Source organism: Dreissena polymorpha, chromosome 7 (genome assembly GCF_020536995.1).
Source record: "Dreissena polymorpha isolate Duluth1 chromosome 7, UMN_Dpol_1.0, whole genome shotgun sequence".
Lineage (NCBI taxonomy): Eukaryota > Metazoa > Mollusca > Bivalvia > Myida > Dreissenidae > Dreissena > Dreissena polymorpha.
In genome coordinates this window covers 16,143,558-16,164,101 of record NC_068361.1, presented here as the reverse complement: position 1 = coordinate 16,164,101, position 20,544 = coordinate 16,143,558, and the positions used below count along the sequence as shown (strand labels likewise).

The window sequence follows — 20,544 nt, the reverse complement described above, 5'->3', positions numbered from 1 at the left end:
ACATTTAATGAGCACAATCATGAAATTCTTTTCCAGTTAAATTATCGCCTGTTCACTTTTGTTGCAGTCAAATGGTGTAGAAAATCTCGCGGCGCAAATGACGTGAATGATTGCAATCCATCTTGAAGAGGTTATGATGATTGGTTAGCGCCTTGAATAACCAGTATGACAGTTAAAACGCATTCAGATTTAACAGACAAAACGGATTAGCCAAACGTGCCTTGCCGGTATTTGTACTTTCCCATGTTATGGTTGTGTGTAGCCGTCTGCATTTCCTTTTATCACGCAAATACTTTTCAAAGGACGCCGTTTTTTAGTTTACATTGTCAACAGAAGCAGAACCTGCAAACTTATTAATTTATTAATCATCTAATAGGAAATGTCCAAATGATTTTAATGCCATGGGGAAACTTTTCAGCAAACAGAAATCATCAAAACATCAGTATGTAATTACAAATATTGTGAGGAAATATTTAAAATTAATAAAATTATCAATGTATTGTTGGTAAAACGACACGCACAAAAAATGTAAAATCACATGTTGAAGTTCATGTTTACATAAAATTTATGTTTTAAAATCATACAAATGTATATTTCTTTCTCTTCTCACCTGTGCATTACACATGGTGAGCATTTGGGACCGCCTTGTGGCCATCAAGTGTCATGGATTGTCTTTCTTTAAAACAACATCTGAATACGTACTGGGATAGATTTTAATTAGAATGTTCATCATTTACTGACCTGCTGCTTATACTGGTCAATATTGCGAAACAAAAATGAAACTGAATATGAACTTCGAAATAGCTAAGGGTCTGTGGATTAATATTTGGTGTGCGACATCTACTTAAAGTACTTGCAATATTCCAACTCCCAGCTACCAGGTTGCTGGGAGTTGCAACTGGTAAAGGCATTGTTCATGTAAACTTGCCTCCTAAAATCCAGGTGGCACTTTAGTGGTCAGTATTAAATGCTTTATAGCATAAATAAACACACACAAATCATAAGTATGTCCATTTTTCACACATTTGACAATTCACTTTCTATGGACTCGGCCTACGTTCTAATTTAAGGGAGAAATGATTTATCGACTCGATCCCCTCTCTGCTGAAATTAGGGAGAAGTAAGGCAGCTTAAAGAAGAAATGGTTTCAGTTCAGTGTTTAATCAAATCTTCACTTACTTTGTTCCCCTCATTTAACAATCAATCATTATTATGATTAATCACAAACAACTCATATTTGGCAGTTTGTGGGAAAACATGAATAAATATAAACAAACAAAGTTAAGTGTTAATATTTTGTTATTATTGTATTAAACTGAATTCAATTAATATATTATCGGTCATTTTTTTGCTCAAAGTAAATTCCACAAGGAAAAGTCACTTCTCTTTCTTGTAATTAGAGGGAGAAGTTTATGCGTTAAGGGAGAAGTTATCTACCACGTCTCCCTCACTACTGAGCTCTGTATGGTCTATGTTATATTGTGCAAACGCCAAAATTGCCATCGGCAATCAAATCTTTTAGCCGGCGATTAAAGTTTTAAATTTAAACAAAAATGGCGAAAAAATCTATGTTCCTCTATAAGTGTATCACTATTCCCTTTTAAAAAAAGGGTTTTAGGTACCTACTTTCACAGATAATTGCCATAAACTTCACAATGGGGTAAGATATAATCCACTGATAACAGATACCATGAGGTGCGTTTCCAATAATCTAGTCTCCTCACACAGTCATGTGAGATGTATCTCGGGAAATTCTCGGGTAACTTTCCAGACGGCAAACTGTGATGTTCACCGTCGATCAACGTCTCGGTTACGAGAATGTGTAGGGGGCATTTAACTGGCGAACATTATTTTTTATTGACGTCAGAAATGAAGTAAGAGTTCACAGTTTTACCAATTACGGAATATAAAATGGGAAATAGAACAGTACATTTTAGACGGCTTCGGGCGTCGTCACACACCTTTTTACAGTAAACAATGTTCCTTATGAAAAGTTAATTGCAAATGTTGAGCAATTAGTTACTTACAGCGAGTAAGTTGTGAAAAGCACGTTTACAATTTGATGCAGTACCAATTTAATTCCAATGCATGTATATTTCAACTTGCTATTTATAGAACTGATTTATGCATAATCTACAGCCATGTGATATTAACAATTCACTATTCGTGTATGCAATGTAAAACCAGTGTTAATAGAAAGAGTGCAAAATTATTGCTGTCACCTGCAATGTCAAGTGCCACGCATGGAATTCCGAAAGGGTGCATTTTGCAACAGATAATGTGCTGTAACTAAATATAGACTAGCAACTCAGCACATGCAGTATTTTACACTGAAGAAATTACGTTTGAATAAATAATCTATTTAATAATCTATTGAAACAATAGAAAATTATGTCATATCAGGAATATTAAGTTGCAGTAAATGTATTTTTAAAGAACCAAGAAGCACAAGACTACGTCATTTGGCAAGTACGCTCGTAAAAAATATTGGGGAGAGGGGGAAGAAGGGTAGCGGATAGGAGTTAACCATGGCAAGACCAATCGAAGACTGTGGCGTCTGAGAAAAATCTCTGGGAAAGCTTTAACATTGTATACCGTTACTGCCAACACATGAAAATAAATTTACATGAAATGAAAACAACAACAAGATGAAATGAAGAATTAAATTTTTAGTAACCATTAATTTATTTAAATGTTGTTTGATTGATCATTTAATACAATGCTTGTTGATACCAATACATTTATGATAATAATTATGTTGTTCATTGGGCAAATTAGGTTATTATTAATTTATGTGGGTCGTCATAGTAGCGCTGATATTTGGCTTCTACTTATTTTTCCTTAGTGCCAACCTAGATGGTGTTCTTGCAAAATAATTATATTAATCCAATTCCAAACAGGTCAGAAAATGTTAAAGTTTTTGTTACGGAAATCTGCCACAATTTATTGAGTGCGATGTGTTTACAACATGTAACAATAAACCTATGGCAACAATAGCACTGTCATAGGTATATGTCATAATTCAAATGACACTGTTATAACTTATACACTGCACACTTTCACCTGCCAGCAAAAAGATCATCAGACACTTGGATGAAAAAATAGTGCAGCGTAATCTTTTCCTTTCTTTGCTGTAATTTTCTTTTAAAAACTTCTGCTGTTTTTTATCGTGTTTTCAATTTAATAGACCTACGCAGGACTTTTGTTTACATGCTTTTTTTCCTTTACCAGGAAGAACTTTGCACATATGTAATCATAAAAGCTCAAAGCAGAGAAGAACAAGTGTAACATCTTCTAGTGGTCCTTTAGTGAGTTGGCTCAAATCTTGACATTTTAGAATAAAATGTCCTTACCCCAGGCATTTCATGCTTCACATAGACTTGTATGGAAAATAACATGAAGAATCTTCTCTGAGGGTCAATTGTTAATGGTTAGATATTGGAAGTGTAACGTGAATCAGAAAGGAAGGTTAAGAGCTGGTGACACCCCAACATACTGGTGGGCTATATAGGACCATATTGGCCCTTGTATGTTTGTTTCCTTGATAGATTGCAAAAAAAGATATTAGGCTTCTCATAAATTTTATTCTTATATGACATGATAAGACAGGTGTCTATATGAAATTGAAGTATGTTTTCGATGCAGAAATATTCAGCACAGAACTTGCGGCAGAAAAATAATGCTTAATGGCGTTACATTGTTTTTTTCGTTTTTTGCAAAAATATACACATTTTGTTATTAAGAATGAGGCTTTAAATTTGACTAACAATATTACTGCTCCAATTAACTATTTTTCTAGACTTACTGTGAATTATATTACAAAAATAATATGTTGCAAAATGTACTTCTTTTTTTTCACATAATTGACATATATTTGCTTAATTGGATTGCAAACATTCTTAATACTACTTGTACTTTTGATTTTTTCAAATTATATTTTAATGTTTCAGCTTGTTTTTTTTTTAGCACAAGGATTTTTTATTACATAATTTAATGGGTATTTACACCTCTGCACACATTATATGTGGCTCTAATTTTCAGTACTAATTACCTAATTTATTATTCAAGGGCACAAGGTTTTGATTCTCTAGACAACACATCTCCCTCCGGAAATAGTTTTGGCAACAAGCATTCATCCCGTATGGAGAGGTATCACGACAGTAGTCCACAATCGCAGACTAAGCATAGTCCCATTCATTCCGACGCAGTCGTCAGTCTGTCAAAAATACAACCTGGCCTTTGTGTGTCTGGCAGTAAAGACAAGGTAAATGTGTGACAGAGCAGAGGTATGTATGGGCGAAAGTCTGTTTAAAGCCATTCGCCCTGCAGGGCTACCAGCTGAAAGAAGTCAGTTAGTCTAAACCTGTTTGTTTTAGCCCACTGTTACCTCAACAATTCAGATTGCTTGGACTTACTTTGTTGTTGCCCTTTGTTTTACGTTTTTTACTGTCACCCCTTCAAAGACATGTTTTTTCTTCCAATAAATTGCATATTTCAAGTTTTTTTGTTGAGGGAAAATGAATATATAGCTAATGTAAATATTTCCCTCACACCCACACCAATCTACTGCCAGGTTACTGTTATAGATAGTAAGTTCAACACATTATGTACATGTAGTATTACTCGTAAGCATTAACACAATTATAAAGTTGCTTCAAAGCAAGCACATGTTCCAAAAGTAAGGCACTAACTTATCTTAAAATGTGATAGCTTGATATCCTTTTCGCCAATTCCAGCGGCTGAGTGGAACTCAACACCCATGAGAAAGGGTTATGATTATTTACTTACATAACCTTTAAAATAAAACTGAACATACTACACCCAAAATGTATTAAGTGCTTTTCTGTGTCAGGCTTGACATCAATTTATACCACTGTCATTTTTGTGCGTGCATAAATTGATTGACAGTTTATGATTACCTGTAGAGCTGACTAAGTCATGCTTTTATTTAAATCTTCAAAATTGTGTTTGTATTTAATAATTTGCAAAACATCGTTACTGTTGTAACCTTACTGTCATGAAGGTACATGTGTAATCAGCTAAGCAGTGCTAAATTATTATTACTTTGTCTAATTCTAGCTGTTTTATTATTACATGTATGTCCACGGATAATCTTCAAGTAACACTTATCTGAGTATATGATAGTCAAAGACAAAAATAAATGTTCTCTATTTCTCATTTGCAGTCAGTTGTGTTGTATGACTATCATAACCACCGCATAGAAGACAGATGGACAGGACACGATCGGGAAATCACTAAGGTACTCTATGCCATTGTAATTAGTCATTCGGTTAAACTAGGCATGTCGGAATAAGTATTATTAAATAAGAACACGATGTAATCACAAGTCCACCTATATTACACTTAAAGCAAAATAAAATGTCAACGCTAGATGTGGTCTTGTAGTAAACACGAGAATTGGCTTTGGGCAGCATCGAAGCCAATCTTGTGGTCTCTCGTTAATGTTCAGATATTGTTGTGTGAAATTCATGTTGAATATATTGTGAAACAAAAAATAAAAAAAGACTTTTGTATCTTGTTAAATCTATGTTTCCATACCACATCTAGCATGAAATTCTGGCTATTGCTATAAGGAACTCTGATTTGTTTATGGGTAAACTTTATTTTCGAAATATTTTACAAAATATTCGTTGATTTTGAATATTAATGTGGCTTTAAAATCAGGCATTCTTTTATTTTTATTTTCATATTGGGATATATCATTTTAAGTATGTAATTGCATTGTTCAATGATCACATCCTCACCCCAAACAAATTAAATTACCCCACTGAAAAGAATTCTGCAAGGTGGCTAATTTCCGCAAATAAAATAATGAAATTCCTATTGTGGACTGTGGCTTCTGAAAAAAGCTTGAAGACAAATAACACTTCTGGCAAAAAATTCTGAAATCTATGACCCATATTTTAGTGAAATCAAGCTTTTTTTGAAGGTCTAAGTTTTCACGTGAATGTGTCTCTGTATGAGTTTCCAATGATTTTTGTTGCCAAATGGGAGAAGTAGCATTACCCTATTGATTGGGAAAAATTAGAAAACACCTGAAATTGTAAAAATTTGCCTCTTGAAATCTTCAGAATGGGAATTATGTTTTTTTTAATAGTTGGTATTAATTGCACAAACCAATTCCAATTAACACGCCTTTTGGCTTGTAAGCGCTCAGTTTCAGTGCTCATTTGATTTGTTTACTTAAAGACAATGCACTTTTTTATGCAATTTTCATTCTTTTGGGGGAATTTTTCAGGCTGCAATGTATTTTTTTGTAGTTTCTCCTTAAGTGGTAAAGTACCTTTTATGGGTACTTTATCAAGCACGAAAAAAATGCTTGTTTCATTTAACCTATCTATCGCTTGATTGCATTGAAAGCCTAAGGATAATTGAGAGAGTCCGTCTCCTGGGAGAAACCAGTGCTTGTTGTCCCCTACCGGATTCACCTGAGGGGACTTATGGTTTGCGCTCTGTCCGTCAGTCAGTCACACTTATCTGCATCCTGCGATAACTTCAAAAGTTCTTAATATTTTTTCATGAAACTTGAAACATGGATAGATGGCAATATGGACATTATGCACGGCATTTCATTTTGTTCCTACGTCAAAAAATATGGTTGCTATGGCAACAAATAGACTAGAAATACTGCTGAAAATGGTGGTTTTCTGGATCCTGCGATAACTTTAAAAGTTCTTCATATTTTTTCATGAAACTTGTAACATGGATAGATGGCAATATGGACATTATGCACGTCATTTCATTTTGTTCCTACGTCAAAAATTCTGGTTGCTATGGCAACAAATATATTTAAAAAATCTGACAATGGTGGAATTTCTGACAATGGTGGAGCCGGTAGGGGACATATATTGCTTGGCAATAGTCTTGTTGTCTATGGAAGGACTCTTGAGGTGGACACAATTTCCAATACGCCACCACAACCTCTATCTCTGTTCTTATATTGCAAATATTGATCTAGGGACAGCTTTTGTTTATGTTCATTGTTCTATAGCATTTTGTAGAAATAAAATGACCAACAATTGGATGCATGTATCATTCACCATGCAGATAAAATTGCCGAGACTCTAGACAATCTGTCTTGGCAGGTATTATATGGGCGTAAAGCCCCCCAATGCATGTGCGCAAAGTGCAGTCTGGGAAGCACATGCATTTAGCCCAATTATTCCAGGCTCATTCCTATATTGTGGTTTCGTATTTAAGAAATAACACCTGTCAAACTCATTAATGAACTAATTATTCTGTCTTGCTAGGTGTGCTATGGGATGCACTGCCAGGGGGTGTTCAGTGCCTCGAGGGACCAGACTGTGAAACTCTGGAAAAGGGGCAATGCTAATCCCATGCGGGAATACATCGGGCATACCCTGGTCGTGATGTCGATACATACCAATAAAGGTGAGTATTTGATGAATGTGATATATGTAGGAACTTGAAAATCTAGGATTCAATTGGTCAATTGAGCCCAGTTTTTAGAGAACTATGCTTAATGCATGTAGGTAGATTGTTGTTACAGATAAGCAGTTCATACAGGCTTGTCAGGGACAACAATTTCCGCTTTTATCGAAATCTTCGTATAAAGGAGGTCTCTTCTTAACTCAAATCCAGTGAAACCAGAAAGCATTGTCACTGATTGCAGACTGTACAGGCTACAGAAAGCATTGTCACTGATTGCAGACTGTACAGGCTACAGAAAGCATTGTCACTGATTGCAGACTGTACAGGCTACAGAAAGCATTGTCACTGATTGCAGACTGTACAGGCTACAGAAAGCATTGTCACTGATTGCAGACTGTACAGGCTACAGAAAGCATTGTCACTGATTGCAGACTGTACAGGCTACAGAAAGCATTGTCACTGATTGCAGACTGTACAGGCTACAGAAAGCATTGTCACTGATTGCAGACTGTACAGGCTACAGAAAGCATTGTCACTGATTGCAGACTGTACAGGCTACAGAAAGCATTGTCACTGATTGCAGACTGTACAGGCTACAGAAAGCATTGTCACTGATTGCAGACTGTACAGGCTACAGAAAGCATTGTCACTGATTGCAGACTGTACAGGCTACAGAAAGCATTGTCACTGATTGCAGACTGTACAGGCTACAGAAAGCATTGTCACTGATTGCAGACTGTACAGGCTACAGAAAGCATTGTCACTGATTGCAGACTGTACAGGCTACAGAAAGCATTGTCACTGATTGCAGACTGTACAGGCTACAGAAAGCATTGTCACTGATTGCAGACTGTACAGGCTACAGAAAGCATTGTCACTGATTGCAGACTGTACAGGCTACAGAAAGCATTGTCACTGATTGCAGACTGTACAGGCTACAGAAAGCATTGTCACTGATTGCAGACTGTACAGGCTACAGAAAGCATTGTCACTGATTGCAGACTGTACAGGCTACAGAAAGCATTGTCACTGATTGCAGACTGTACAGGCTACAGAAAGCATTGTCACTGATTGCAGACTGTACAGGCTACAGAAAGCATTGTCACTGATTGCAGACTGTACAGGCTACAGAAAGCATTGTCACTGATTGCAGACTGTACAGGCTACAGAAAGCATTGTCACTGATTGCAGACTGTACAGGCTACAGAAAGCATTGTCACTGATTGCAGACTGTACAGGCTACAGAAAGCATTGTCACTGATTGCAGACTGTACAGGCTACAGAAAGCATTGTCACTGATTGCAGACTGTACAGGCTACAGAAAGCATTGTCACTGATTGCAGACTGTACAGGCTACAGAAAGCATTGTCACTGATTGCAGACTGTACAGGCTACAGAAAGCATTGTCACTGATTGCAGACTGTACAGGCTACAGAAAGCATTGTCACTGATTGCAGACTGTACAGGCTACAGAAAGCATTGTCACTGATTGCAGACTGTACAGGCTACAGAAAGCATTGTCACTGATTGCAGACTGTACAGGCTACAGAAAGCATTGTCACTGATTGCAGACTGTACAGGCTACAGAAAGCATTGTCACTGATTGCAGACTGTACAGGCTACAGAAAGCATTGTCACTGATTGCAGACTGTACAGGCATTGTCACTGATTGCAGACTGTACAGGCATTGTCACTGATTGAAGACTGTACAGGCTACAGAAAGCATTGTCACTGATTGCAGACTGTACAGGCTACAGAAAGCATTGTCACTGATTGCAGACTGTACAGGCTACAGAAAGCATTGTCACTGATTGCAGACTGTACAGGCTACAGAAAGCATTGTCACTGATTGCAGACTGTACAGGCTACAGAAAGCATTGTCACTGATTGCAGACTGTACAGGCTACAGAAAGCATTGTCACTGATTGCAGACTGTACAGGCTACAGAAAGCATTGTCACTGATTGCAGACTGTACAGGCTACAGAAAGCATTGTCACTGATTGCAGACTGTACAGGCTACAGAAAGCATTGTCACTGATTGCAGACTGTACAGGCTACAGAAAGCATTGTCACTGATTGCAGACTGTACAGGCTACAGAAAGCATTGTCACTGATTGCAGACTGTACAGGCTACAGAAAGCATTGTCACTGATTGCAGACTGTACAGGCTACAGAAAGCATTGTCACTGATTGCAGACTGTACAGGCTACAGAAAGCATTGTCACTGATTGCAGACTGTACAGGCTACAGAAAGCATTGTCACTGATTGCAGACTGTACAGGCTACAGAAAGCATTGTCACTGATTGCAGACTGTACAGGCTACAGAAAGCATTGTCACTGATTGCAGACTGTACAGGCTACAGAAAGCATTGTCACTGATTGCAGACTGTACAGGCTACAGAAAGCATTGTCACTGATTGCAGACTGTACAGGCTACAGAAAGCATTGTCACTGATTGCAGACTGTACAGGCTACAGAAAGCATTGTCGCTGATTGCAGACTGTACAGGCTACAGAAAGCATTGTCACTGATTGCAGACTGTACAGGCTACAGAAAGCATTGTCACTGATTGCAGACTGTACAGGCTACAGAAAGCATTGTCACTGATTGCAGACTGTACAGGCTACAGAAAGCATTGTCACTGATTGCAGACTGTACAGGCTACAGAAAGCATTGTCACTGATTGCAGACTGTACAGGCTACAGAAAGCATTGTCACTGATTGCAGACTGTACAGGCTACAGAAAGCATTGTCACTGATTGCAGACTGTACAGGCTACAGAAAGCATTGTCACTGATTGCAGACTGTACAGGCTACAGAAAGCATTGTCACTGATTGCAGACTGTACAGGCTACAGAAAGCATTGTCACTGATTGCAGACTGTACAGGCTACAGAAAGCATTGTCACTGATTGCAGACTGTACAGGCTACAGAAAGCATTGTCACTGATTGCAGACTGTACAGGCTACAGAAAGCATTGTCACTGATTGCAGACTGTACAGGCTACAGAAAGCATTGTCACTGATTGCAGACTGTACAGGCTACAGAAAGCATTGTCACTGATTGCAGACTGTACAGGCTACAGAAAGCATTGTCACTGATTGCAGACTGTACAGGCTACAGAAAGCATTGTCACTGATTGCAGACTGTACAGGCTACAGAAAGCATTGTCACTGATTGCAGACTGTACAGGCTACAGAAAGCATTGTCACTGATTGCAGACTGTACAGGCTACAGAAAGCATTGTCACTGATTGCAGACTGTACAGGCTACAGAAAGCATTGTCACTGATTGCAGACTGTACAGGCTACAGAAAGCATTGTCACTGATTGCAGACTGTACAGGCTACAGAAAGCATTGTCACTGATTGCAGACTGTACAGGCTACAGAAAGCATTGTCACTGATTGCAGACTGTACAGGCTAATCTGGGAGGACACTACGCACATGCATTTTGCCCAGTTTTCACTAAACGAGTCTCAATTGCAAGGGTGGTTTAGTCATGTGTACTTATTTCCTCGGTTGTCCCATAGAATGGATTCGGCAGGTGAACATTGATAGAATTTACTCTTAAATGGCAAAAAAAGCAAGTTCAAATGCTAAACAACAACAAAAAATGCATGCTATACAGTTGTGAAAAAAATGGTTGCCTGATTTTATAAATTTTCTTTAAGCATTTAGACAAATAACAGTATAAGATCTGAAAGTCAGAGTGTTCTATGTGTTTTGACTTTTACTTCTGCAAATATTTTTTTCTGGCATATTAACCAGACTTGCTTGCTTCGTTGGTAGAGCACATACTGTTTATTCCCAGGATTGCAGGTATGATCCATGGCCCAGCCACATAACTTGTGTGGGGATAGGGAATGAAATCTTTTACTGCCATTCTCACCCTACCTTCGAGTCAATGCTAGTTGTCAGTTACCCTCAATTGGTCATTATTGGCTTGGGTACTACTTAAATGTACCCTGGGTACTTCTAAGTATACTTACATGTATCCCGTGTACGGATAATATACTAATAAGCACCCGAGAATTCTAATGCTAAATTGGTTGTTGTCATTTATTTTTATTGAATTAATTATGTTCATATTTATGTCAATATTTTGTAAAATGGCCTCTATATTATCGAAACTCGTACTCAAAAAAGCATGTAGAGGCAGGTTTTGTTAAAAAAGAATTTTGTTTTTTTATTCCGTATAGCACATTTTAGGACATTGATTTTGGACGGGAATAAAACTCAGGTACAGTCTAAAGTGGCCGGGTACATTTTAGTATATTTGTTTCCGTACCTGGTGTACATTTAAGTCCACATAAGAGTAACCTGGGAACATAGAAGTAGTACCCGAGCCAACAATGATAAATCCAGCATCAGTTACTGGCATACGAATATACACCGAGTATTATTAAAGCAGCTAACTCAGGAGAGTATGAGTTGAAATATGATTGAAATATGATTAATATACTGTTAAAATGCTGTTAAAACCAGCAAAAAAAACTAACATAAAAAAATCTGACAATTTGAATATGTGTGGGAAACCATGTTTTTTGTTAAATAGAACATTATCAAATCATTAAAAAAAATTCCCTCTTTCATAAGATTTTGATTGTTATCGATATCGCTGTTTAAAGGTAGGATTAAAAAAAATATTCTTTACTACTATGTGTTTTATTTGTATCCTGAAAATAGATACAAGCTTAAAAAGCTCTGATAAATTTGTGTACATCATGATTGTTTATATCAGTCCTAGATTTTCTGTTTATACAGACAACAGTTTTTTGTGCAGTGGATCTCGGGACAACACCCTGAAATTGTGGGATGTAGAGACGGGAGAGTGCCTCCGTGAAAACAGGATATCCAGAAATCTAGTGAGTAAGGATGTATAATATTAAAAAACTACTGAGTTGGTTTGTAAAAAATCGAAATCTAGTGAGTTGGGATGTACAATATCCAAAAGTCTAGTGAGTTAGGATGTATAATATTCAAAATCAAGTGAGTTGGTATGTAAAATATCCAGAAATTTAGTGAGAAATCTAGAAGGTTGTAGCTTTTGCTTCCTGGATTTTAATCCTGTGGTCTGCAATATTTTATATTCAACTTTTTCTCGTGCTATTTTACTTAATTAAGGCTATTAAAAGCATTACAGATTTGTTGGTAAACATATCAAATGACACTTTTAAAAATTTATGAAAACAATGTGAACAGGTCCCTTAAACCAAAGATCTATCAAGGAACATGTGTATTTATTGATCTTTGCTTAAACCTTTTACCAACTGGTCTAGGAGGATACCATGTTCATCATGCCATGGCCACCTTTAACCGAGTTTTTTCAGTTGTTGAATTCCTTGTAGGTCACAGACGTGAAGTTTGTACCAGAAAGTCAGCTGTTGGTGCAGACAGGTGAAGATAAAGAAGTAAGGTGAGTCAATGTGCATGTTTACAGGCCTTTCTGCAGAATTGTGTTTAGGCACAGGACCATAGACCCAAAGTTCTTTTTTTCTAAATTTAATGCATCTTGTTTCTAAACTATTTGGAAATTCAGACACATAGGTGCCAGTGTGCTTAAAGGTCCTGTGGTTTAGCCTGATTATTTATTCCTTAATGATGTTTGTGTATTCCAAACCTACCAGTAGTTTAAAAAATGGTTTATGTTATGAGCTAAAAAATTTATATTTCCTATATTAAACCTCAATCGCCTAATTACATTTGATTAAATCTATATTCCATAAATGTATACACAGTGTTATCTCCAATATAAAACATAGAAGTTCTCTGTAAAACATAAATGTAGCTTCCATATAAAACATATGTCAAACTTTATCTCCAACATAGAACCTATAATATCTCCTATAATTATATAACCTTAAGCCTCCTTGATAACTATGTAACTATATAAATCTGAGAGTATTATTTTCTTAATAAGCAAAATATGAAATCAACTAACTAATGTGACTTTTGTAAACTGACTTTAAAATATTATGCATCATGCATCATCTATTGTACAGGTCTTACCCGATGCATAATGCTTGATAAGAAAATGTGTCAGATATGCTCTTAACCCTTTCCCAATCAAAAGCAAAATGGCTATGTGCAAACAGCATAAACCAAAACAGCCAGCGTGTAACTCGCAGACTGTTCAGGTTTTATGCTGTTTGCTGCTCATCAGTAACTAAGAGTTGGAAATGAAGCCTTTAAAACTTGAATCTAGTAAGAAAGGCCTTTAATTAAATTTTACTTTCTTAGGGATTACAAATGCATCAAAATATGTATCTAAGTGGTAAAGGGTGAAGAGGTTTTTCTGGGCCTAATTGTCATCATAATTGTGGCCAATTTCAGGCTGTTTGACACACGGACCATGTCTGTAAGCCACAACTTCCCTAGGAAGCAGTACATTCAAATGTGCTGCGACGTGTCTCCAGACGGACGCTACTGTCTCACTTGCAGCAATGGGTTTGGAGGAAACGGATGTGAAGCCACGGTAATAAACACCCCTCCATGCTTTTCAAACATTATCAGAGTTTTCAGAATTGATAACCATTTTCCTGCATTTCAGCTGTGTGTGAATTGTTGAATCAATTATGCTTAGTTGTTCTTGCAGTTCATACGTCAATTCAATTAAAACATCGCAGATTCAATATATTAAAATTGAAAATCAGGAATGTTAAATTATTTTGTTAACACTGATGAACATTTTTGGATATTACAATGTTGCAGGTGCCCTGTTGAACTGCAGTTTATAAATAATTTCAGCCGCGCTTTAGACGAAACGTTACACTAATTTTATGGAATTTTTCGTTTTAAAGAAGCATTTTTTTAGCAAAAATCCAGTTAAGTCGGAAAGTGTTATCCCCAAATAGCCTGTGCACACTGCAAATGCTAATTTGGGAAATTTTTACGCATTTGCATTAAACCCTGTTTTCCTAGACCGCTTCTCATTTATGTTCTGGCTTCAGCTGTGGGACCTACGTGCCTTGAAGATCTTGCACGAGTTTCATGGGCACACGGAGGCCGTGGAGGCCTGTATATTCCTGCCATTCAGTGGTTGTTCCCTGGTGGCCACATCATCCCGCGACTGCTCTGTCAGAGTCTGGGACAAAAATTCACGAGGTAGTTTAAACCTATTTGTTTTAGCTTGATTGCATTGAAAGCCTTAAGCTTATTGAAACGCTATTTTCCTGTCTAGGACCAGTACTTGGTGTGTTTCGGGGAGATGGGGGAAAAATGCTCCCATAGTGGGGATGGAACCCTTGACCTCCAGGTCTTTAGGTGGACACCATATCCACTACGCCACACCGCAAGCTAGGTTAGGCAATTATGGGTTTAGAGTTTGGTGGTAAATTTTAACACATGGGTGCCTTATTTAATTGATTAACTCAAAATACTTGGAAAAACATTAAAACAGAGCAATCTGTGCCGATCTATAGGGAAAGATCTAAAGCAAAATACACTACAGATCTACTTTATTGCAATACTTATTTTATATATTGCGATTCTGCTGTGGACCCCAATTTTTTTCATGCACATTCATTTTCTGTATAATTAGATGTTTATTATTAAATCTGAATTGTGCCTTCATAGCAGGGTGATGAATCCGACTTTTTTTTTTGGGGGGGGGGTCGAGATCTCTTCTCACTAAAAAACAAATTCTATTGAAATGTATTATATGTTTGCAAATATCAATAGCAAAGATGACATTTTAAAAACCTTAATTACAAGTCTTAGACTAAGAAATTCCCTAAATTTATTAAATTATTACATAATGTCACTAGACTGGTCCTTCTGTCCACCCTGCCCCTTTTAAGGAGCCCTCCCTGCCTTTTATGATTCTAGATCTTTACTGGATTATGTAGGTATTTTGATCATTTGGGTAATTGTACCAATGTGATGTGACTTTAATAACTTTAATTATGGAAAAGAATCGTAACAAAACAAAACTAGATTAGATAACCCTTTCCCCCATAAGAAGCAAAGTCAAGATGGCTATGTGCAAACAGCATAAAACCAGAACAGCCTGTGAGAAACTAACAGTTTGTTCATGTTTTATGCTGTTTGCTGCTCATCAGTATGTAAGGTTTGGAAATGAAGCCTCTGAAACTTGAATCTAGTAAGAAAAGCCTTTAATTACTTTTAACTTTCTATGGGTCTACAATTGTGTCAAAATAGGTATCTAAGTGGTGAAGGGTTAATTGAAGTCACACTTGTTATGAGCCAGGTTTTTTAAAAATCCTGGTTATTAGGGTAGATTGAGAAATGAAAGTCAGGCATTAGCCAAGAGGGCTGTAGCTTTAAACAGGGGATTTCCGGTCAATACATCAAGTTTGAATGGACCAGTACGGAACCCTACCTGTACCTGTAGCTAGGGATTGTATATTGTGCCAGTAAGGTCAAGGTTACTGTTGCTTTAAATTGAAAACAGTTTTTGCTTTATGGCTTGAATTCGGACAGAATAAGTTTACAGAAATTTTGTGTTCAGGTAGCATAGGCATAACTTAGCTTTGGGATTGCAGAGTTAATTAAATTAAAGTTAGTAATTTGTAGAACATGGAAAACCTATTTAAATGATTTTAAGTGCCACTTTTAATTTAAATCTGTGGTTTTGCTAACTTCTGCCTAGTGTTATTTTGATGTATTTGTGTGTTTCAGAGTGTATAGCAACTCGCACTATCAGTTGTTCTGGCCCACTCACGTCCCTTATAGCTTACGAGGATAATAGGTAATAGTATTGTATAACCTATATTTCTGAATGTAGCCATTTTGTAATAAGTAACTAAAGAATCATTTGTATGACCGATTTTCCTTTTTTTTCAATAACAGAGTAGACATACACATGAATCCGATTTCATGTGGGTAAATGATCACTCAGTCCCAAACAAATGGTGATGAAATTGTATGGTCACTCGGAAATAGCTTAGAATGCATGTACCTCATGCATTACCAATATATATCCCAATATTTTTATGTCCCCCACCACTATAGTGGGGGACATATTGTTTTTGCCCTGTCTGTTGGTTTGTTTGTTTGCCCCAACTTTAACATTTGCCATAACTTTTGCAATATTGAAGATAGCAACTTGATATTTGGCATGCATGTGTATCTCATGGAGCTGCACATTTTGAATGGTGAAAGGTCAAGGTCATCCTTCAAGGTCAAAGGTCAAATATATGGGTCAAAATCGCTCATTTAATGTCACTTCTGCAATATTGAAGCTAGCAACTTGATATTTGACATGCATGTGTATCGCATGGAGCTGCACATTGCGAGTGGTGAAAGGTCAACGTCATCCTTCAAGGTCAAAGGTCATATATATGGGGACATAGTGTTTCACAAACACATTGCTTGTTCTATTAAGACTTTCTTCATTTCTTTAATTCTGATCAGTCAGGTAACTTTTTATGGGCTCATTTTCATGTCTTTATTTACAAACAGTTATCCTGGTTTGAATTGCAAACAATAAATAAGCAAAAAATGAAATTATCAAAACTAACATTTTTTGCCTTTGAACATCTCTCTTATTTTGATATATGTGTGGTTATATCAACCCATAAGAACCCTTATTATTGTTTGTTGACTTATTAAATGCAGTAATACATTATTATTATTTAAAAACAAGAGTTCCGCGGTCGGAGATGACCGCATTGAAGCCGGATTTTTGATTTAAATGACAGGAAAGTACCTTTCGTGTTTTTGTCAATGCAATACTTAAATTACTGAAATATTGTTCAAAGGTCAAAATGAAATGTAAGTACTTTTCAAGGCATGAGCAAACCTTGTGTTATGTTTTGAATGCATGCATATACATGAACAACAATAACATTTAAGGTCACAAACTAGGTACAAGCATACCAAAGTTATAACATGGAATAAGAACTTTAACATTTTTACCTACCAAAGTTATAAGAACTTTAACATTTTTACATTCAAGGTCACAGTGACCTTGACCTTAGAATGAATGACCTTGAAATGACCAGTGGTCATCTAAGTGTGCTTGCAAACCTTCATGTCAAGTTTGAAGACTCTATGTCCAAGCATACCAAAGTTATAACAATTTTAACATTTTAACATTTAAGGTCACAGTGACCTTGACCTTCAAATGAATGACATTGAAATGACCAGTGGTCATCTTCTAGTACTGGCCAATCTTTATTTCAAGTTTGAAGACTCTAGGTACAAGCATACCAAAGTTATAACATGAAATAAGAACTTTAACATTTTTACATTCAAGGTCACAGTGACCTTGACCTTCAAATGAATGACCTTGAAATGTCCAGTGGTTACTTACTAGTTCTGGCCAACCTTCATGTCAAGTTTCAAGACTCTAGGTCCAAGCATACCAAAGTTATAACAACTTTAACATTTTTACATTCAAGGTCACAGTGACCTTGACCTTCAAATGAATGACCTTGAAATGTCCATCGGTTACTTACTAGTTCTGGCCAACCTTCATGTCAAGTTTCAAGACTCTAGGTCCAAGCATACCAAAGTTATAACAACTTTAACATTTTTATATTGAAGGTCACAGTGACCTTCACCTTCAAATGAATGACCTTGAAATGACCAGTGGTCATCTGTTAATCCTGGCCAACCTTCATGTCAAGTTTGAAGACTCTAGGTCCAAGCATACCAAAGTTATACCATGAAATAAGAACTTTAACATTTTTACATTCAAGGTCACAGTGACCTTGACCTTCAAATGAATGACCTTGAAATGACCAGTGGTTACTAACTAGTTATGGCCAACCTTCATGTCAAGTTTCAAGACTCTAGGTCCAAGCATACCAAAGTTATAACAACTTTAACATTTTTTTATATTGAAGGTCACAGTGACCTTGACCTTCAAATGAATGACCTTGAAATGACCAGTGGTCATCTGTTACTCCTGGCCAACCTTCATGTCAAGTTTGAAGACTCTAGGTCCAAGCATACCAAAGTTATACCATGAAATAAGAACTTTAACATTTTTACATTCAAGGTCACAGTGACCTTGACCTTCAAATGAATGACCTTGAAATGACCAGTGGTTACTAACTAGTTATGGCCAACCTTCATGTCAAGTTTCAAGACTCTAGGTCCAAGCATACCAAAGTTATAACAACTTTAACATTTTTTATATTGAAGGTCACAGTGACCTTGACCTTCAAATGAATGACCTTGAAATGACCAGTGGTCATCTGTTAATCCTGGCCAACCTTCATGTCAAGTTTGAAGACTCTAGGTCCAAGCATACCAAAGTTATACCATGAAATAAGAACTTTAACATTTTCGAGCACGCCGCCCGCCCGCCCCCCCCGCCCGCCCGCCCGCCCGACAACATCACTCTATAAGCCGAGATTTTTTCGAAAAAAATCCGGCTAATTAATTTACTTATAAATGATAATTACCATTCTTCAGTGCCTACCTGTGAATGTGTTCTGTTTATTTCAGTATATGTGTGTCCAGCTTTAATGAAGGAATCCACCAGTTGCAGTTCTTGCCAAACCAGTCCAAACTTGTACCAAAATCTCAGTTCTAGATCCTCCATAATTGAAGTCACAACTCTATGTACTCTGATACCCAAGTCACAATTAGGGGTACTCTTATATCGAAGTGATAATTGTGAATACTCCAATACCGATGTTACAACACTCTGGATACTCCAATACTGATGTTACAACTCTGGATACTCCAATACTGATGTTACAACTCTGGATACTCCAATACTGATGTTACAACTCTGGATACTCCTATACAAAAGTTTACCTTTGCAACCTTCACGTTTCTACTACCGTCCTGGTGTTCAATATAAGTTCGTTTACATTTCTTCTTCTTCTTCTTCCCATTTTTTGCAGGGCTCTTCTGGAGCATCGACCTAATTTGACTATTCAATGAGTCTTGGGCCTGGGTAGAACCAGTACTTGGTGTCTTTGGAGGAGATCTAAAGAACTCTCCCACAGTGGGGTTTGAACCTGTGACGTCTCGATCGCTAGGTGGACACCATATCCACTATACGACGATAACCTGTTACTATGACACAAGATGTCTCTTAGAAACCGCTTATAAATATGCATTGTCTTAATAACTTATTAACGTGCAGAAAGTTTGCAAGTTTTGCAATGAAAAGTTAAGAATTCACAAAAGGTCACCTACCACACTATTACAAAACTAATTTGGATTTTCTTTTTAACAGTTAACCAGACAACATGATCCCCCTCTTTAAGCACAATTAAATGATGTCTTAGCCTATTGTTATACAACATTTAAACCAACAATACCCTCAGATTTATGTTTAAATGCTCTTGTTGTTTTATGTTGTTTTATTGTTTGTTTAAGATTTTCTTTTTGTTGTTGTCAGTAAAACTGAATGTAGTAAAATTACTAGTATATGATTTTAACATGATCTGGTATTTTCTTCTCTTTTTCTGTTTTTGTGTTTGTTGTTAAACTATGCTAGAACAGGTTTGTTTGCCGTTTTTAACAATAGGATTTCAGTCTTATCATGTTGAGTCTAACTTGAAGAAACTGACTTTCAGCACAAGGGGTTCAAACAAAGTTAAGAAAACACAAACTTAAACGCTACCGGCACTCATAATTTTGGCTTTAAATGTAATCGTAATCTTCACAAACCAACATCAGATACATGTAATTTATTATATGTAAATTGATTTTGATTTGTATCTCATAATTTTCAACATTATTGTTGTATTCCTTATGTTGATATTTTATAATTTATATTGTTTTTGAAGAAATGTTTTCAATGCCATTTTTGCTTACGTTGATCCATTAATATTCCAATATTTTGGGGATATTTTTTCCAGTCTGTACATTTTGTTATACTGACTATGTCAAATATATTGGTGCATATACATTAAACCCAAAATTAAATTGTGATGAATATTAGTAAAATGATGAATTTATGTCTGTGATTCCTAGTGACTTACTTCGATATTGTATGACTTTTTCTTTCACATTTAATTCATATCCATTATATTATGGAAATTTGTTTTTTCATATTAAATATGAATACATATTTAATGTATTGTTTCTGATATTTTTTGGCTGACAAATTTTGAATTCTTCATGATTTATTATTCCAGCGTGTACTTTAAGTTTCATATGATGAAAATCTTTCTATAAAACCAGTACATAATATAATTA

At 36.4% G+C, this 20,544-nt stretch overlaps 1 protein-coding gene and 1 long non-coding RNA gene across 3 annotated transcripts; one reads left to right on the top strand and one right to left on the bottom strand.

Annotated features, from left to right (window-relative positions):
• The first annotated feature begins 305 nt into the window (after positions 1–305).
• On the top strand, positions 306–20,416 carry LOC127838743 (WD repeat-containing protein 31-like). 2 transcript variants are annotated; one of them, XM_052366716.1, is made up of 10 exons: positions 306–442; positions 4,069–4,264; positions 5,186–5,260; positions 7,272–7,413; positions 12,181–12,281; positions 12,765–12,832; positions 13,750–13,891; positions 14,367–14,520; positions 16,057–16,126; positions 18,835–20,416. In XM_052366716.1, exons 1-10 carry the CDS (start codon positions 402–404, stop codon positions 18,920–18,922), a joined length of 1,077 nt encoding a protein of 358 aa, XP_052222676.1. In that variant the 5' UTR covers positions 306–401; the 3' UTR covers positions 18,923–20,416. The 2 variants fall into 2 exon arrangements, with proteins under 2 accessions (XP_052222676.1, XP_052222677.1); XM_052366717.1 differs by having other exon boundaries at positions 325–461.
• LOC127838744 (uncharacterized) lies at positions 17,019–18,689 on the bottom strand. Its single transcript, XR_008029932.1, has 2 exons — positions 18,561–18,689; positions 17,019–18,259 (listed from the first exon to the last, which is right to left on the bottom strand). It is a non-coding gene; the product is annotated as an uncharacterized LOC127838744 (long non-coding RNA).
• Positions 20,417–20,544: the final 128 nt, after the last annotated feature.

Bases quoted from the DNA above. Each gene is read 5' to 3' on its own strand.
- LOC127838743 (XM_052366716.1), top strand. From the start codon at position 402: ATGGGGAAACTTTTCAGCAAACAGAAATCATCAAAACATCA. The intron at 443-4,068 runs GTATGTAATTAC...TTATTATTCAAG, and splicing joins CAGAAATCATCAAAACATCA to GGCACAAGGTTTTGATTCTC. The intron at 12,282-12,764 runs GTGAGTAAGGAT...AATTCCTTGTAG, and splicing joins ACAGGATATCCAGAAATCTA to GTCACAGACGTGAAGTTTGT.